Genomic DNA, 18,538 nt, shown 5'->3' with positions numbered 1-18,538 from the left:
GTCCGAACCGAAAAAAAAAAAAACAATGCTTATGCAAAATCTTGGAAGACAAACAAAGAGTATTATGGTATTTTTAATAGTGGTCAATATCCCTTTTCACGGTTAGTTTTTCTCATTTGCATTACAATGTAATCTAACGTGGATGCGAGGCAATTTCGGGTTAAAACTTCAAAATAGCCTCACATTCATGCTAGATTACATTGTAATGCAGATGAGAAAAACCAACCGTGAAAAGGGATATTGAACATCGGAAAGGGCATGGGTTCGAATCCGATGAAGCCGCCTGAATTGGCCATCGAGTTCATGTTTGCCTCCTCTTCAAAGCGAGTCTAAATGCAAAGTTTTTGTGATGGTAATTACTTCTACTTTAAATATGAATGAAAACTAATTTTCATAAGAAAAACCTCGCACTTAGACTCGTTTTGAAGAGGAGGCAATTCGCCCTTGTCACACGGCGGCCATATTGTCCCGGGAGACCAAAATAGCTTTGTTTTACCACGCTAAGCCTCACCCCCATGGTTTCCACAGCGAGGCTTGGCGTGGTAAAACAAAGCTTTTTTGGTCTCCAGGGACAATATGGCCGCCGTGTGACAAGGGCGAATTGCTGAAATGGGCCCATCGCAGGATAGTGATCACATGGTACCGAAAATCCGCCATACTGGGACGCAAATTGCCCACTGGGACATCTAAAACAAAGAAAATTAAGATAAACTAGCTTTGTTTTAGATGTCCCAGTGCGCAATTTGCGTCCCAGTATGGCGGATTTGTACCATGTGATCACTATCCTGCAAAGGGCCCATTGTCCAGATGAGTGCCGTACATCAATAATTTGCTTAGAGATCCTTAGAATGACTAAAGAACGTATTACGCTCTACTGCGCACTTGGCAGGCTGAACGCGGAGCGATGCATGCAACAACCGTGAAAAGTTAAGGTTGGTTTTTACTGGAAACATCAGCAGAAGCACAAGAAACACGCACAAAGTTGTTATTTGGTGTCGCAATTCCAAACAAAACGTACTCATGATTAACGTTTGCGCACGTCGTTTGTGTTAATGCTTTCGTCGCTAGTAAAAATCAGCTTTCATTGTATCGTTAACATTAAGGAACCTTGCTGATAGTAACTACAGTGCAACCCTGATATAGCCAACATACTCGAGCCTGCTGCAAGAAAACTGGCTGAAGACTAATAAAATTTACGATTCTATTAATCAAGTCAAATTACGCAAAATTAATGCATCGAGTTGTTGAAATTGGTTTGGGGCCGTTTGTCATATGATAGCGTAATAGTGTAAGATCGTGCAGTTTTCTGTATATAGTTCTGAGAATGATCACAACCCAAGGGGGAGTCATACGCTTCACTGAAGTGACGAGTGACGAGTGACGAGTGACGAGTGACGAGTGACGAGTGACGAGTGACGAGTGACGAGTGACGAGTGTCATAGAGTTGCTCTGGGTTTTGATCTCCCTTTCCTCGGTCAATTGTAGATCGTTATGTATGTCTGTCCTCAAGTTTCAATCGACCTATGATATTCTTTTCTTAGGAGTTCTTTTCTCTTCTCTTCTGAGCATGTGATTTTGTTTGCTTCCCGTCCGTGTCCGTGTCCGTGTCCGTGTCCGTGTCCGTGTCCGTGACGTCCAACTGGCGTCATATAATAGTGATCGTGATCGTAATCGTGATCGTGACCACAGACAAGAAATCGATGTCGGGATGTCGAAGTGTTGGAGTTAGGCCTTGGTGGATTGTGCTAGCATAATTTTTTAAACGAGCACTGCCACGACATAACTAGCAAATTTTAGCACTTTGGAGCATAAATTTATAAAATTTAGTAAATATGGTGTATTTTCTACAGAAATAAATTAAATTTAGGTAGTGTGTTCTTGCAATGCGTGTTTTAGCCACGCTAATAGTAGTAGAGGCTTTGTTCTGACATGCTTAGTTACTAGGACTCTTTTGGCGAATTCTGCGTGCGCAGTTAACCTTATGGAGGAGTCTGATACTCTGGTTTCCCATCCGGCTTCACGTGGGGATTGTGGAAGCTAGCACAACTGCCATACGACTCCAACATTTGGTGTCCTCGGTGTCGTTATTGTGCGCCTATATGTACAGAATCTACGTCATTTTGTGAGCATAATTTCGGAAATCAGGAGCGGAATAGTGGAATTTCGGAATTTGGGAATTCTGGCATAATATGCCACTTTTAGGAGTACAATCCGCCAAGGCGGTGATGGAGTGATGGAGTGATGGAGTGTTGTAAACTGAGGTGGGCGATAGCTTTCGGAGTCCGTTTAAGGGATAGTGGCTGCAGTGACAGCTATTTGCGGGCAGCGCTAAAGTAAACTGAATAAAGTTAAAGTTAAAATTGGTATCGTTAGGTTAAGTGTTGCACTGTGTGTCGCGTCTTATGAAGTCTGTGTTGCAGTTGTTCCTAAGTTTAGGCCTGCTAAGATTTTAATGAAGGCAATGAAGTCTAGTATGTTGTTGTTCTTAATATAGCGATGTTCAAGCAAATAGTTTTGTCCACTAAACTATCTACTAACAAAGTGATTCCTGTCAGTAAGAAGTGCTTAATTGTGTTCCGTTGAGTTGGAAAATTTCTTTCAGACTATTAGAGTGGGGTGCCTGTGAGCTATAGATCGACAGCAAATTGCTATTCCGCTAGAACCAATGCCACTTTTCATTTCTTAACACTTCGGTCCGTATAGTTGTTACTGATCGAGTGACTTGTGTAAGAGTCTTGTTTTATCAAATGGTCAAATTTCTTTAAAAAGAATAATGCTTTTGTCGCGCTGTCGCGCTGTCGCGCTGTCACAACACACTGAAAGTTATGGAAAAGAGAAAAAAAACCTTGCAAATTCAGAACGAGACTTTAATCACTAGGAAATTATCTCGAAAGTAACTGAATTTTTAGAAATTATAGCTATTCCGATGGGAAAAAAAACTCAAAGCAGAAATGCAAGGCAAAAATATTTTGAGTCCAATCTCTTGAAAAAATTCCTCTGTTCACAGAAAGATGATTGTTTTCTTGATACAAAACAGTATAAAAAATTAACCAAAATCTACTCATACTGTTTCCTTCTTAATGGTCTTTTAGTTAATATGAAAACTTTGAGGCACTTTTGTGCATGTTAAAACCAAACTTTTCGAGGAAAAATGGAGAGATTTGGCAGGTATCTCCGATCTGGTCTAGAGATGTTGGCCTAAACAGCTCCCATCTTTGCATTAGAAAGGTACGCCCTCTGCTTGACTTTGTCCATTACAGCCTCCTTTTATTTATGCCGTTTCTTGTTTATGACTAATTAATCTCCACAAGGAAATCTTCAACTGCATATTGATCCCATTCGTAAAAAGGACGCAAATGTTGACCTCTCAAACTATTCACCTAATTTTTTATCTTCGATAGGCTTGTCCAAGATTTGACAAAAAGTGTTAAACCGTTTCCTGCTTAATATCAGACGGCTTTTTTGTGACAAAATGATTTCTTGAAAAGCCTTCTGTGCAGCACTCAGGTGTTTCAAGTGTTCTTCGAAATTGGTCATGGCATTTCTTGACAAATGTCCCCAGGCGGATGTTACTTATTTAATTTTTTTTCAAAAAGCGTTGTTCTCTTTCTGAGGTCTGTTTGGGAAAAAATTTTGTGATGTCGGAATCACAATTAGTCACTTAAGCTTGTTTTATAAACTATCTATTAAACGACGAGCATCAAGTGGATCAGTGGAGCCCCTTCATCGTGTTCTCGAAGCGTTATCAAACGTCATTCACGATTCAGTCGTGGATCCTATTAGAACGACATGCCACGAGTCTTAATTTCATTAAGAGGATTATGATATTATTACTTCATCATCATCGTCATCGTCATCGTCATCGTTGTCGTCGTCACCATCGTTGTCGTCATCGTTGTCATCATCAACGTCATCATCGTCATCTTCGTCATCGTCGACGACGTCGTCGTCGTCGTCATCGACATCGTCATTGTCATCGTTGTCATCATCAACGTCATCGTTGTCATCATCAACGTCATCATCTCCATTATCGTCATCTTCGTCATCGTCGACGACGTCGTCGTCGTCGTCATCGTCATTGCCATCGTCATTGCCATCGTCATCGTTGTCATCATCAACGTCATCATCTCCATTATCGTCATTGTCATCGTTCTCGTCATCGTCATCGTCATCGTCATCGTCATCGTCGTGGTCGTGGTCGTCGTCATCACCGTGGTCGTCGTCATCGACGTTGTCACCATCGACGTTGTCATCATCATCGTTATCATCATCATCATCATCGTTCTCATCGTCGTCATTATCATGATCACCCTCATCATCGTTATCATCATCTGTTCTTGGACGCGTCTTTGACTGTTTTAAGGTTATCTATAGCCTATGGTGCTACATTCAAGACGACCTTGGCACTGCTTGCTTATTGTTTATTGAAGGCTACAACTTACGAACAACCAGGAGGAATCCACAATGACGTGCTCTCTATTTAAAGCGATTCAATGTAAAAATGATATTATGCAATCTGACAAGTTTACTTCAAAGTGGCCAAGGCTAACAAAAGGATGGGTTGAATTTATCAGGATAAACTGTTTCACAATGTTGAAAAGAGAGACATAAAATTTTTGACGGAATAAGCAACTTTGAGAAGCTTTTCTGAAAGACGATCAAAGTTTTAAAAAAAACTTTCCTGGACTTTGTTAATAAGATAATCGGTCACAGAATCCGGCGTGTGGTCTAATTTTAACTTTCAGGCTGAGTGATATCAAAATTACATGCCTAATTTCCCTTGCACTGAAAATTTTAAATGGTTTCAGGTCATTTATCATATCATGACATAACGAGTAAAATCGTCCAGTCATGAGCCTAGTTTTGAGAATGACGAATCGAGGACAAGTTGACTGGAAGTAATAAGCCTGAAAGCAAAGTGAAGTAAAGTGTGATGTGCGTTGTCAGTGGATCATATAGATGCTCTGAATGTTGACCTGATTGCTAGCACTTAGCACTGTGTTCATTGACTGAGTTGATGAGTTTTGAGCTGTGCTTTCCTCGTCATCTGTCTGTCGTTATGTCTGTCTGTTCCTAAACTTTCAATCGAGCACTAACGTTTTTGACGTTCAGCCTGAGTTAATGTAAATACTTAAGACCTAATCTTTCTAACACAGAAAAAAAATCAATCAATCGTTATGTTCGCTTAAAGATGCTGAAAACAACTCTCTGCAAAAATAGGTAATTATTGTGTGCAATTTAAGGTGTATTTGTTGCTGGAGTGGAGATCCCTAAAGCATAAGCTTATTTTGTATTTTGCTCAGAAAGATGATCTTATAACTACATCTCAGGTCTTCACTGGTAGGGAGCTTTTCCAAAAAAACGAAAGCTGAACTAGAATTGGTGTTTCGATTTGCTTGCTTGATTAGTTGAAGCTCTGAAAAAGTTATTCGATTGCAACATAAACTGCAAAAAATATAAGCTTTCCCTTCAAAATACTTACTACTACACAAAAGGGCGGATTTTGTGTAGTAGCGTGGCTTTTATAGCGGCGAGTTTTCACTCTCATTAAATATCCCTAAAGTATTCAAGCATTTCATTCGGCCTAATGATTTTACCTAGAGGTTAGATATATCTCGGGTTGCACTGTATCCCAAAAACTAGTCGATTGATTCGTTCAGAGACAAATAGGTTACCGTATTAACCTGTAGTGTTAGTGGCCTCACCCAAATCCGAGGCGCGTCCTAATGCGCATGCTCAGCATAGACCTCGAGCCGTTTTTTTTTTTTACTAAAGTAATGAAAAATAACTTTGAGGTGAATCCCCAAGACCATAGACTAACCTAGGCGCGGCTAAAGCTTGGTTCGACCTTTATAAAACTATTCTTAATAGAAACGAGAACGTTATAAAATGACTTTAAGCTAAACAATTTGTGGCCTGCCTTGTTTAGCCCTTTTAAATGAATCAATTTTGATTCCAGTTATTGATGACAAGTCTTCACTCTTTTTTATCTCTTCCCCCAACCAAAAGCGATGTCTGAGGACACCGTATTTGCGCTTGAATCTCAAAACTTCCAAGTGACGATCAAATAAGTTTGCTACTCCTAAGTGAAACGAAGAGGGTCCCCATAGCATTAATTAGGATATCATCGAAAGGAGAAAAAGGGGCTCTAGCGCACAACGAAACCGCCCTTGAATGGCGGGAGGCTTATGCCTGCTCATTATCGATCATTAACTGCAATCCTAACGCAAAACGTCGCTGCTTTTTGTAAACAAGAGTGAGGCCTTAATTTACACAGGTGAATACGGTAATTTTTAGGTGATCTAATTCCACTACCTCTGCGTCCCTCTTCCTTTGCATCAGATGAACCTCTTCTTTCCTTGGTTCACTAATTTCATCTTGCTCTTGCTTCCGTTTTACATCCAGGCCCCCTTTATTCTTGAAACTCATCCCTTGACTTTTGACATTAGTACCTGAAGATAGGAGAAAATTTATTAGTCTTGGATCAAATCTCATTTGATTAGTGATCGGGTTAGACCCTTGTATGCTTTAAGGACGGTGCCTACCATTGTTATTGCGCAAACGTATTGCGCATCTCCAGATATTCGGATTTCCTATTTGTAGTGCTTACTAATGCAGGGATATTTTTCCGCGGTTTAAACTTATGCGGAGAGAGCAGAACTTAGCAAGTGCTCTTGGTATCCAAAAAGAAAATTGGGGGTAGCCATGCATTTTTCAGAGATAATTAAGCTTTAATTTGAAAAAGGAACGCCATACAATGCTTTGTATTTTAAAGCTTTTTATTAATATTGTTGATTAATTATCTTTGAAAAATGCATGGTTAGTTACCCCCAATTTTCTTTTTGGACTTTAATGACACTTGTTGAGATCTGATTTTCCCGCATATCTATACAACTGCGCAAAAATACCTTTGAATTAGTAGGCACCGTCCTTAAACAACTGCTCACTGTATGGAAACTTGAAATCATAGACCGGAAGTGGGAGATTTTACTTTTTCATTCGCCATTGGGATCCGTAATGTGAATCGATGACAGTTATCCGTCTACAATGCTTGGTTCCGACAAGGCTACACAACCTTTCACACATTCAAAAACCCTTACCATTTTCAAGATTCTTGGATGACCCATTCCTTGTTCTTTTGGAGGGAAGGGCTGTCTTCTTGTGGCTCCTATATCTTGACTCCATTCGTGTTTAAGCCTAAAAAAATGATAATGTGTTTTATTAGTCAGGAGGTAAAGGTACACCTTATTAAACGTCGGAGGTTCCTTTACTCTCTGGAGAGTACTCTCCCACGAAGCCGACGGTGCGCTCATTTTACCCCCCTCTTTTGATCAGAGCTCCGTGTTAGGGGTATTTAAAGCTACTTAGGCTACACTGAAAGGAAAGAAGTCGAAACAAGGATGTGAGATCCGGGGATCGAACTCTGAACCTGTTGCATCAAGGCCGCGCACTAACCGACTCTGCCACCCTTGCTCCATAGATAGCCTTCCTTATCATAACTGAGATTTAGATCCTTAATTAAACAAGAATCCTCCCGTCCAACACCATTTGCATAAATTCAAGTAAAGGTGTACAATAGTAACACCGAGTCTACTCGATTTGGCTTGACTCGGATTGGCTGATCTCGGCTTTGTAAAGCAAACTATGATCACGGCTTGTCGACTCCTAAACATAGTTCGAATACTGCTAATAGAGGCTAAATGATATTTATGCCGATTTGAGATGACGAGGTCCTTCTTATATATCCCCTTCAGTTACTCCCCCAAACGATCTTTCTGCAAATATTGAAAACATAGCTTGTCCAAACGTGTTCAGTTAAAATAGTATTTCTTTGTGTAAATACTGTTGAAGTAAACGTTGCCAAGCAGAATTCTTCTATGGTGTTATTTTGTAATGGACAAGGAGAATTTAAACTTTTGAGACTGTGAATGACCCCCAAAAGTGCAATGATTAATTTGAAAGTTATTGGTAATTAATTTTCTATGGTGCTCTTATGATTCTGTACAAAGTGATTCTATCTTTGAGTTTGGGGACCATTGAGGTTAAAATCATAAAAAGAGCGATAATGACTCTAATGAATTTTTAAAATGGCGACCAAAGTGGGACTTCAACAGGAAAGAAAGTCTTAGCACAAACGCGCGGTTGAGTCTATTACCATACAGCTGAACATTATCGTACATCTAAACATTTTTAAATTTGAAGACAAAATACCTGGTATGCAAAGCTTGAGCTACCTGTGGTAGCACGAGAAGGTTCCGTAACAACTTGCCCAATTTCGTTGACTCATTATCTGCGTTTTCTGCAACTTGAAGGAGCTTTCGGTCCGTACTTCTTTTTGCCAACAGCTTTGAACAGCAAGGACGTTTTCAAAGAGTCAACGGAAACAACACTCGAGAGGAAAGACTTGGAAAATGACTGTTTCTAAAGCGCCATGTTGAATATTCTTTCGGTTTTCCTTCAGCAACGTGGGCAAAACAAATTAGCATATCATTTGCAAGTCAATCAATTTGGCGTAAAGTATAAAAAAAGGCAGAATTAGAATAGCGTTGAAAAAGTGGTATTTTCGGGCAGTCTTGCATTAAAGGTACTCCATAATTTTAGATAGAAAATTTATATATAATCTCAGAAATATTCGGGCTGCTTTTATTATTTTAATGAAAGGAAGGGGGGGGGGGGGGGGTTATGTGAAGTCACACGAAAGTACCAAAACGAGAGGGAGGGGGACAGTAAAGTCAAAATATTAAGATAAATAACGCGAATTGCAGATTTGATGAAGACCAAAAATATGACAAATGAGATCAATACACGCAAGCGCGCATTCAGTGTTTGGACACAGAAGATGTTGAGATTAATACACACAAGTGCGCAGTCACAGTGTAGACACATAAGATGTTAAAATTAATATTGACAAGCGCGCATTCAATGTTTGGACACAGAAGATGCCGAAATATATAAACACAAGTGCGCATTCACTGTTTAGGCACATGAGAAGTTAAAGTCAATACTGACAAGTTCGCATTTAATGTTTGGACGCAGAAGATGCCGAAATTAATTCACACAAGTGTGCATTCACGGTTTAGACACATGAGATGTTAAAGTCAATATTGACAAGTGCGCATTTAGTGTTTGGACACAGAAGATGCCGAAATTTACTCACACAATTGCGCATTCACGGTTTAGACACATGAGATGTTTAAGTCAATATTGACAAGCGCGCATTTAGTGTTTGGACGCAGAAGATGCCGAAATTTATTCACACAATTGCGCATTCACGGTTTAGACACATGAGATGTTAAAGTCAATATTGACAAGTGCGCATTTAGTGTTTGGACACAGAAGATGCCGAAATTTATTCACACAATTGCGCATTCACGGTTTAGACACATGAGATGTTAAAATCAATACCGACAAGTGCGCATTTAGTGTTTGGACACAGAAGATGCCGAAATTTATTCACACAATTGCGCATTCACGGTTTAGACACATGAGATGTTAAAATCAATACTTACGAGTGCGCATTTAGTGTTTGGACACAGAAGAAGCCGAAATTAACACATACACGTGCGCCTTCACTGTTTGACCCAAGAGATCCTGATATTAATAGGCATCATTCTGCATTCCAATTTCAGACACAGCGTATGCCAAAATTAAGACACATAAGTGCGCATTGTTCTTTTTCCTCAAGTGTTTGAGAACTTTGATTGTTGTTTCCAGCCCAAGTGGAACCCACAACCTCCCACAAGGAAGGCCATTTCTCCTCAACCTGAGCCAAACGCTCTTTGTAACGCCTTCTGCATATGAATTTCTGCTCTTCTCAGATAAGGATGATAAAAAAGGTTGTTAGAGTGGTTTTCAACTGAGTGTCAAAAATAATTAGCGCATTGCTTTGGTTTATGATTACTTCACTCAGCGATTGGTTCAAAGTTCTCGCACCATTTTTTTCAACCATCACAAGTGAAACCCAAACCAATCGTGGCTCGCGCGCGCACATTTTCCCGCGCTACGTGTAATTACTTCGCGTTTTGATAGGTTTACTGGATTGTCTTTCCTCCTTTTTGATTGGCTAAAGTAATTACTTTGGTTTTGGTTTTAGGACACTCTATTGAAACTCGCTCTATAGTGGGCCCCATCTCACAACACTTATTTAGAGCCACTGTGGGACATTAAAAAACTCTCACATTGTTTCCAAAGGATGGGGGACAAAATGCTGTGGGTTGGATGAAGGTCACAATCCCAACTAGGGTACCCAAAGTCCTACTGAATTTCATCATGCATTCTTGTGCAAAATTAGTTGAAAAGTCAAAGAATATGCTCTGAAGTATGTACCTATCGATGTTTCAAGGTTTAAGGGCAACTAAAAAATCATCAGGTTGTCCTTTCCCCCGTAGCAAAGAAACTAGTCTATTATCTTTCCCCCCGGTGCATTACACCTTGAAACATCTGAAGTTGCATTTGAAAATTTGCGGTGCACGACATTGTAGAGCCTGAAGTTCAGTAGGACACATTATCCATTTATAACCTAGATAAACAAATGAGGCTTCCCAGGAATTCTTTTAGCTCAATGGGTTGAAGATATGACCTGTCTTACGGAGGTTGTAGGTTAGCGAAGCAACAGGCCTATCATTTTTCCTTGGTATTTACATTGAGTAGAGCCAATTCTGGTTAGATCAACTCCTGACCCCTCCCCTCCCCAACACACCCTCAAAACACATATATCTTCTAAATTGGGACAACACTTTTTTCAGCAGCTTAAATTTATTGAAGCATTTAATTGACAATAAATAAGGGTTACATAAAAGTTCATGTTGCATCAGGGATTTCATTGATGACAGTGCTGCACAGAAATTGTTTACAGTTTTCAATTCATCTCTAGTTAACCTAAAAGCTTCAAAGATGTGAATCTTAATCCTCCAACTTGGAACTAGTAATTTAGTTCAATGCAATTTAATACATTGTATGGTTTGACAAAACGAGTCTGTAATATACTCATGAGATTTGCCAGAAATTGTAATGAGCCACACATATCATGTGCTATGTGAATTTTAAACTATTTCAGTGTACTATCACACTGCAGAGATCTAATAATAATTAACAATTATTATTTGCCGAAGGCAAGGTGAATATCTCTGATTAGTATCACCCAACTGGTGGACTAATGCAAATCCCGCATTTTAATTGGCTACGCTACTAGAGGACAATTAGCAATAGTCCTCAAGTAGCGAAAAGGGTGACGCTTTCTTTTGTTTTATTCCCAAATAAAGATTTCTTCAACTCGCTTTGCCTTTTCTGTCCAACTAGTTGGGTGATACTAAAACAATAATGACCCTTTGCCCTCAACGGCCATGGGTCAATAGCCCATTCAGCTTCGTCTCATGGGCATTGACCCGAAGCCCGCAAGGGCTACAGGTCTAATTGTTAAATAAAAACCGAAACGAAGTGGAGGTTTTATTCACAGATATTCACCGAGCCTGAGGTGAATAATTTTGTTCTCATATAATTATATAGCTGATTATTTGAAAAGATATGCATAGTTTTTCTTCTTTAACCATTTAACTCCCAAGCCGGCCTAAACTGGCCAGACTTAGTATTTTACTCTGTCTAAGGCCAGACGATTTTACTTGTCAATGGGGAACCCCTGGGAGTCAATGGGTTAAAACAATAATATTATTAATTTCTTTGCCTATCACCTCGACAAAATGGCTGGCGGCCATTTAAAAAAAATGCTCAGGTGATTATCGTGTAATAGTCACCTCAAGTGCAACCAATCAATGCAGAGAATTTTCAATAATCAGTTATGTAATTATACTAATTATTATAATTGTTAACAACATAGCTGTCCACTCAAAAAATGCATGCTCTTTAACCTCTCCTCCTCTAAGAGTACAACTTATAGATTTTACTCAGTGTCTAGCACTGAACAATTTCACTCATCAAAGGGGAAGGAACTCTTAAAAGGTGAAAGAGTACATATTTACTTATGTCCCATTTCATACTGATATTTATGTATTCACTGATTCCATACTGATATTCATGCATTTTTATTACTTTTTTGATCCATGGATAATCATGTCCAAAAATTTCAAACAATTGAGAGACGAGAAATACTGTTACAAGGCCTTTGCATTCTTACCAGTAAAAATTAAGTTACAGTAGTTTGAAGAACTGTATTAATGCACAGTATAAATTCCTACAAGACAATTGAGACACCAGTGGAGTTTAAAGGATTATAACCAGACACAAAAAAACCCATTCAGTTTTATCTCACAGCAATCTTGCAACACATGCTTATTTATTGGAGCTCAAAAACTACTGTCCATGCACAAAGTCAGTGTTAAAGAAAAGTCACACAGTCAACAGTATTATCTTGCACACATCAGAAATACAGGTCTCTTAAATTCAGCCAAGCATCTTTGTTTCTGTCACGATAAATGTATGAGGACACTCATAACGTAGGTCTTGACATTCCAACTGCATCCTGCAAGACTTCACCAGATAATGACATTGACTGGTTACCCATCACCTACACAGCAAAGGCCAATCCCTAAGAAGGACTTCTGCATTATAGGCAACACACAACCAGAACAATTTGACTCTCATAGCCCGATGAAGACTTGCAGTATATATACAGTTAAAATTAATTGTTGCAATCTAAATAATGTAAGTGACCACATTGTGAGACAAAGAAGGAACTTTATCATTATTGTTCTTCACAACCTTTTTTAAGACACAATTTAACCTATCATGAGCAATGTCCACTCTGGAAAGAAATCTGGACTAGAAATTGAATCAATAAATAAATAAATTTCACTTAATTCACTTCTACAATAACTATATGTCCAAAGGTTACTTCCCATAACATATTTCACGAGACTGAAGTAGTTAAATACAATATCAACCTCATTCCCAAGGTCTTTAATGGAAGACCCTGGTAATAAGTTCGATACAAATTATGTATGGACCTGGGCCCAGTTGTTCAAAAGGTAGAAAACGCTATCCACCTGATAAATCACCATCCACTGGATATCGCTATCAGTTTCGCTATAACTTATCCACTGGATAGTCATTTATCCGGTGGATAGCGCGCATATCCATCGTTTGAACAACTGGGGTGTGTTGCAGTCCATCAAGTATGATCTTGGTAACCCTCACTTATGGTATGTTCAGAAATGTACCCTACTAGATGCCCACCAATTTTTCAAACCATGAAAAGGTGTCCAGAAATACTAGCAAATTTTGAGCATCACTAAAATGTCTCCCCAAATTTAAGTGACACACAAACAGGCAAGAAAACCATGCAGTGCCACCTACAATCCCATAAATTGGTTGCTGGAGCTTCAACTTCATGGTCCACTTCATGATGTTTCTCAAAACTTGGTGCATTTCTCGATAATGAGTTCAAGTATCTTGTGGGGGGCACATACAAAAGTCAGACTGGATCAACTCGCATGAACTTGGATCACTCACCTTGGACTGAGCAAAAAATGGTTTGGTAAGCCAAAACTATTCGACGATTGCGCCGATTTCACCAAGGTTAGCTTAAAGATTAGGGCAAGGGTGATTTCTTGATGCCTTACCATTGTTTTTTAGGTTGATCCGAGGTGAGCAATCCAAGTTGATCCAGTCCTGCCTGTCCGGTAGGTATAGAGATGACACAGTTTGATCTACAGTACTGTATGAATCATTATATTCCAGTCCAAAGTTACATGTAAAGACTTAATAAATAAACTTATGTGGTTTTAATACATCAAAATTACTCAAAATTTACCCTCATCCCTTAATTGAAATGAAAAAAGTTAAAACAATATATATTCAAACCCACTGTTAAATAATATTTACTTGCAGTACACATTACATCACAATCTCAATAACATTATCCAAAGTCTTCAAGTTTGTTTATATTTAGTAAACACAAAGGAATACTATTTACTGTAAATAAATCATCCATGCATACCGGCTATAGCCCTGGGCCAAATTAAGTCACATTAAGAAGAATACTTCATTGAAATAAATAACGTAATACCAGTAGCACAGCTCTAAGATTTTATGAAGGAGATAATATAAATTTCTTAATGTATCAATCCAGTAAAGGACAAAATTGAAAAAAATTGAGAATCTGTAAGAAGCAATCAAAGTTATTTCACATCTTTCTAGAAGAATGGACTTCTTTAAATTAAATGCTAATAACTGCTCATCCAGTGATGTCCAATATTGACAGGCAGAACTTTGCTTGCATTTTTGAAACCCATTGTCTAATGTAATTTAATAAATCATTTATTTACCTGAGTCTTACTTATCTGAAAAAATGTTGCATGCTAGCTTGAAGAATGATTCTGTAGAGAGCAACAATCTCATATACAACTCTCAGACCTCTTTTTTGAATGAATCTTTGAAACTCTTGTTATTCCAGTCCTTGGGCACAAATCAATTATTTGCTCGATGAGTATGAATATGGAAATCTCCCTTGTGATTGTTCACATTTCTGGGCTTAATTCTTACACAGATTTCCTCTAACTCAAGTTAGTTCACCACTCTTTCAAGAAAACCTCTTTAAAATCAAATTTTTAAATAGCTGTTTGAAAGCCAAGTTGCCACAAACTGATCCAATAATTATTTATATTCAACTAATGTCTTGTTCAAATTTGCATACCAAGGAGTGGCTTTTGGACACTGAATGTTCTATAATTTAAGCAAAAAATGAAAGCTGTCTTATTTCTCTGCAACAACAAAAATCCAAACTGAAGCAATTTTGAAGAAAAAAATAACTGTTTACCTGAAAAAAGGAGATAAATTTCAGCTTTTTGAGGCTTATATGGCATGACAAATGAAGTGATCAATTATTCAAAATTCTCTCAAAAAGCTAATGAATTTGCAGGCAACACTATTCAAATCTGTGCTAGGATTAAGTCATGTAAGACAGCTGTTTAGAATAGTAACCAAAGCTACTGAACCAAAAAGAAATTCAACCAGCAAAATAAAGCATGGAAACAAAGGCATTTCACAACTGATTTTTCCCTCCATATCTCCACTGATACCACATTTAAAAGTTTCAAGATAAATTAAATTATCTTGATTTGCTATAACATGAATAATTAACTAAAGATTTCACAAGTATATAAGTATATACACATTTAGATCGAACAAAGTTTGCATGTAAATATTGCCCAAAACAAAAACTGTCCCAAATAGAGAAGATGATTTGACCCATGGGTGAAGCACAAAAGATATGAAGACAGAAATGAACACAAATAAGACAATATTATTAAACGACAAAAAAACCTATGGGAATCTTCTTGAATTCAAAAATAACCAAATTGACAGGACTGCTGGACTAGACTAAGAGGAGATTATTCTGTGTAGAATTATACATGCAACTTATATAAGCCATTTCCTCCCCACACAAAATCTTAGCTTTTGAAACAAACACATGCCAATCAAGAAAATAATACTGAGGAAAATCCGTTTTCACCCTGTAGATGCCAAAATAACGACAATATTCTACATCAAATTGATATTTTCTTTTGCAAGCAAAATATATATAGTGTGACCTGGCAATTCAATTATTGGTAAAAATATATTTTTTCACTTTTCAATACACAAACTTGAAGAAATTTGATCTGTAGCATTAAAATAGCTGGTAGTTGCTATTATGTTTCTGCTTATCCATTATATTAAGTTTGTATACTTAAATGAAAAGTAAAATATTCTCCAACTGCAGGTGGTAGTACTTGACAATAAGCATATTTCAAAAAAGAAAGAGTTTCTGGGATCAGTTTGTTGCCTAATTTGAAATATTCACTGGAATATATTTGTTATTTTACCTTGAACGTCCCTTAATACATCCCTAGTATATAGCATAAATAATTTTCATTTTGATTTCACATTGAATAATTTCAAGCGGTCATAAACATTGAGATTTTTATGGCATACCAGCTGAGTGCAGGTGGAATTACCCTGGCGTGCAATTATAGTGGACCATGCCAGGAAGATGTTCCAAATTCTCACAATCCTTCCATACTTCTCAGTCATGGCTTCTTGGTTTGCTGGCTCCATCCAGTTATCATACCAGCGGTTGATTGTCAAGGAATAGTGCACACCAATGGTTTCTGAAGAATGGACCTCAAAGCCCGCTCGCTCAAGCTCTGTCACTATCCATCCCAAAGGACAACTGGCATCAGCTCCTGGAAAGATATACTTTGCCATAAACAGCCCCCAGATGAAATCTTCCCATTGCCAAGTTCGGCGTAGACCAGCAATCTGGAGAAAGAAGATACCATCATCTTCTAGCATCTCATGAACCTGTGCAAGGAAGGACTGGAACTTTCTGATACCAACATGTTCTGCCATTTCCAGGCAGGTAATCTTGTCATATTTGGTGGATGGAATATCACGGTAGTCCATGCACAGAAATTGGCTAAGGGAACTCTGACTTTTTTGCGTGGCCACATCTTTAGCCCATTCAATTTGACGCTTGGCCAATGAAACGCCAGTAGAGAATGTTCCGTGATTTTCTACTGCATAATTGACTAAGGTACCCCACCCACAGCCAATGTCCAAATGTTTCTCGCCCTTTTTCATCTGACATTTCTCGCTCACCACTTTTAACTTATTCAGTTGCATTTCTTCGAGCGTATCTGAATCCTTTCGACAAATTCCAGATGTGTAAATCATGGTAGAGCCAAGAAATCCATTGTAGAAATCATTCCCTCGATCATAATGATCGCAAACCTGCTCCGCGTCTTGGATTTTCGAGTGAAAGATCAGTTCTGGCAAAAAGTTGCAAAGGAAGAACCTGACGTGATCAAACGTCAATTCAAACGTACTGAACTGGTGACGATTTTCTAGAGTTTCGAGGAGATCGCCTTTAAAGTCTAGCTTTCCATCTGCATAGGCTTCATACAGAACTACCATGGGAATTTTACGGTTGACATACTTTGCCGCTAACCCAGGGTCGTGGAAATCGATAAACCTTTCGATGCATGTCGATTTTATGCCCCCTTCAATGGCGCAAATTTTGTTGAACGTTATCATGAAAGCTCCGAAAATAGGAATCAAAAATACGGCGACGGCTAAAGGATAACACCAGAACGGAAAGCCTAATGAATACTGAAAAACAGCCGGTGTTATGAAGACCAGGGCGAACAATGCTTTGTAGGAAATTCTCTTCCACGCCAGTTGATCAATTCCTTTGAGCTTCTCCTTAGCCGTAAAACCGTTTACTCTCGGGCCACCGTTTTGGATCCTTTCCATCGTCGCTTATTCCCAAAACACTTCTATCTTCTATGGGATAGAAACCAAGCAAGCTTTACTTCTCGCGCCGACTTGGGAGGAAGAATCTCTTATCCTTTCAGTCGCTTGACATTGGCTGAACGCTCCCCAGCTGTCTGTTGATAAATTTTATTTCAGTAATTGCTTAGCACACGTGTCTGATTGATCACGTGATCAGTCATTGAAATATTACTGGGAAAAGCCCGGAAATATAATGCGTGATCAAATAACAGAGAGATACATGCCGATCAAAGTCGTTTCCTGCATTTTGTCGAGCCCAAAAAGAGACTACGTTTCCGAACGACGCGTAAACTTCGTGTTTGTTTATAGAAGCAGAATGAATACAAGTCAAGGCGACGATCTAAAAAATCAAGCGACGAAATTTTACATGTAGTACCTGCCAGTGAGATCTTCTTTGTCAACTGGCCGGGTTTCAAATGTCATTTATACATTGTATCCAGACCAAGTGTGTTCCAACATGTTGGTGTTGCAAGTATTCATTAAATTGCAAATACCGTCATCAGTTTAAATTTTATCCCACTTACCGTTTTTTACTGAGCAGCGGATTAACATGTGTTCACGAATCTTGTCTCCAATGGACTCCGGGCGTGTTTCAAGGTCCAATTTGAAGCAATTATAAATTTAAGCAAAGTGCCATCTCTCAAGGGAACTGTTCACTGTGAATAATATGCATAAGAAAGAATCGTGTGATGCCTTATTCTATTAATGAAGTAAATATATTTCGCGCTTAATCATGTTTCCATGGGCACAGTTACCGGTACCTTTTAGGCCGCTCTTTAAGCTTCATAAAAACCGGTTCCTTTCAATTAAAAATAGAGCGTGTATTAATGTCCAGCTCGCTAAAAATAATTTTTAAATAACTACGAAGTGGTTACAAGTCCCAAGCCGGCCAGAATTTTTCAAAACAGCAATTTGAAGTCTTCTAATTTTAATAATAATTTTATTGGTAAATTGAATAGGCGTTCTCTGGTGAAAATTATTAAAAACTCATCATTTATGTTTATCCGTTGAAGACAGTAGACTGGCTGTCGAAAGGTCATGTTTTAAATAATTTTTACGAGAGAACGCTTATTCAATTTTATTATGATTAATCATGGTAACGAATCCTCGATATTTTTAAATAATTTTATTACTTAATTATACAGCGCAAAATTCATTAAGATGTATGATCTAATTGTGGAGCTCTCACAGTCGATTCAAGGGAAAAACTTAAAACCAACGGTAAGGCAGATACATACAGATGCAGGAAATC

At 38.4% G+C, this 18,538-nt stretch overlaps 2 protein-coding genes and 1 long non-coding RNA gene across 4 annotated transcripts in view; all 3 read right to left on the bottom strand.

The window, feature by feature from the left end:
• Positions 1-3,819: 3,819 nt before the first annotated feature.
• Positions 3,820-4,820, bottom strand: LOC138010049 (transcription initiation factor TFIID subunit 11-like). The gene is made up of 2 exons (XM_068857014.1): positions 4,767-4,820; positions 3,820-4,353 (listed from the first exon to the last, which is right to left on the bottom strand). Exons 1-2 carry the CDS (start codon positions 4,818-4,820, stop codon positions 3,820-3,822), a joined length of 588 nt encoding a protein of 195 aa, XP_068713115.1.
• A 1,410-nt stretch (positions 4,821-6,230) lies between these two features.
• On the bottom strand, positions 6,231-8,439 carry LOC138009466 (uncharacterized). Its single transcript, XR_011124398.1, has 3 exons — positions 8,212-8,439; positions 7,101-7,197; positions 6,231-6,452 (listed from the first exon to the last, which is right to left on the bottom strand). It is a non-coding gene; the product is annotated as an uncharacterized lncRNA (long non-coding RNA).
• A 3,583-nt stretch (positions 8,440-12,022) lies between these two features.
• LOC138011609 (uncharacterized) overlaps positions 12,023-18,538 on the bottom strand; it is a 6,638-nt gene continuing 122 nt past the window's right edge. The window contains exons 1-3 of one of the 2 annotated variants that reach the window (XM_068858690.1): positions 18,525-18,538; positions 17,811-17,942; positions 12,023-17,381 (exon numbers count right to left, since the gene is read on the bottom strand). The exon at positions 18,525-18,538 is cut by the window's right edge and continues 122 nt beyond it. In XM_068858690.1, the coding sequence (XP_068714791.1) occupies positions 15,865-17,247 (1,383 nt within the window). In that variant the 5' untranslated portion in view covers positions 17,248-17,381; positions 17,811-17,942; positions 18,525-18,538 and the 3' untranslated portion in view covers positions 12,023-15,864. The other variant, XM_068858691.1, reaches the window with a different exon arrangement.

This window comes from Montipora foliosa, chromosome 7, assembly GCF_036669935.1.
Source record: "Montipora foliosa isolate CH-2021 chromosome 7, ASM3666993v2, whole genome shotgun sequence".
NCBI classification, from domain to species: Eukaryota; Metazoa; Cnidaria; class Anthozoa; order Scleractinia; family Acroporidae; genus Montipora; species Montipora foliosa.
Note: the sequence above shows the minus strand (reverse complement) of the source record. Positions and strands in the feature narration are given on the sequence as shown.

What these genes read in the sequence shown, in the direction of transcription:
- LOC138010049 (XM_068857014.1), bottom strand. Translation starts at nt 4,820, where the DNA reads ATGATAAATGACCTGAAACCATTTAAAATTTTCAGTGCAAGGGAAATT. An exon ending in GTGCAAGGGAAATTAGGCAT is followed by an intron (nt 4,354 to 4,766) that starts GTAATTTTGATA and finishes ACCTTAAAACAG; the next exon opens with TCAAAGACGCGTCCAAGAAC.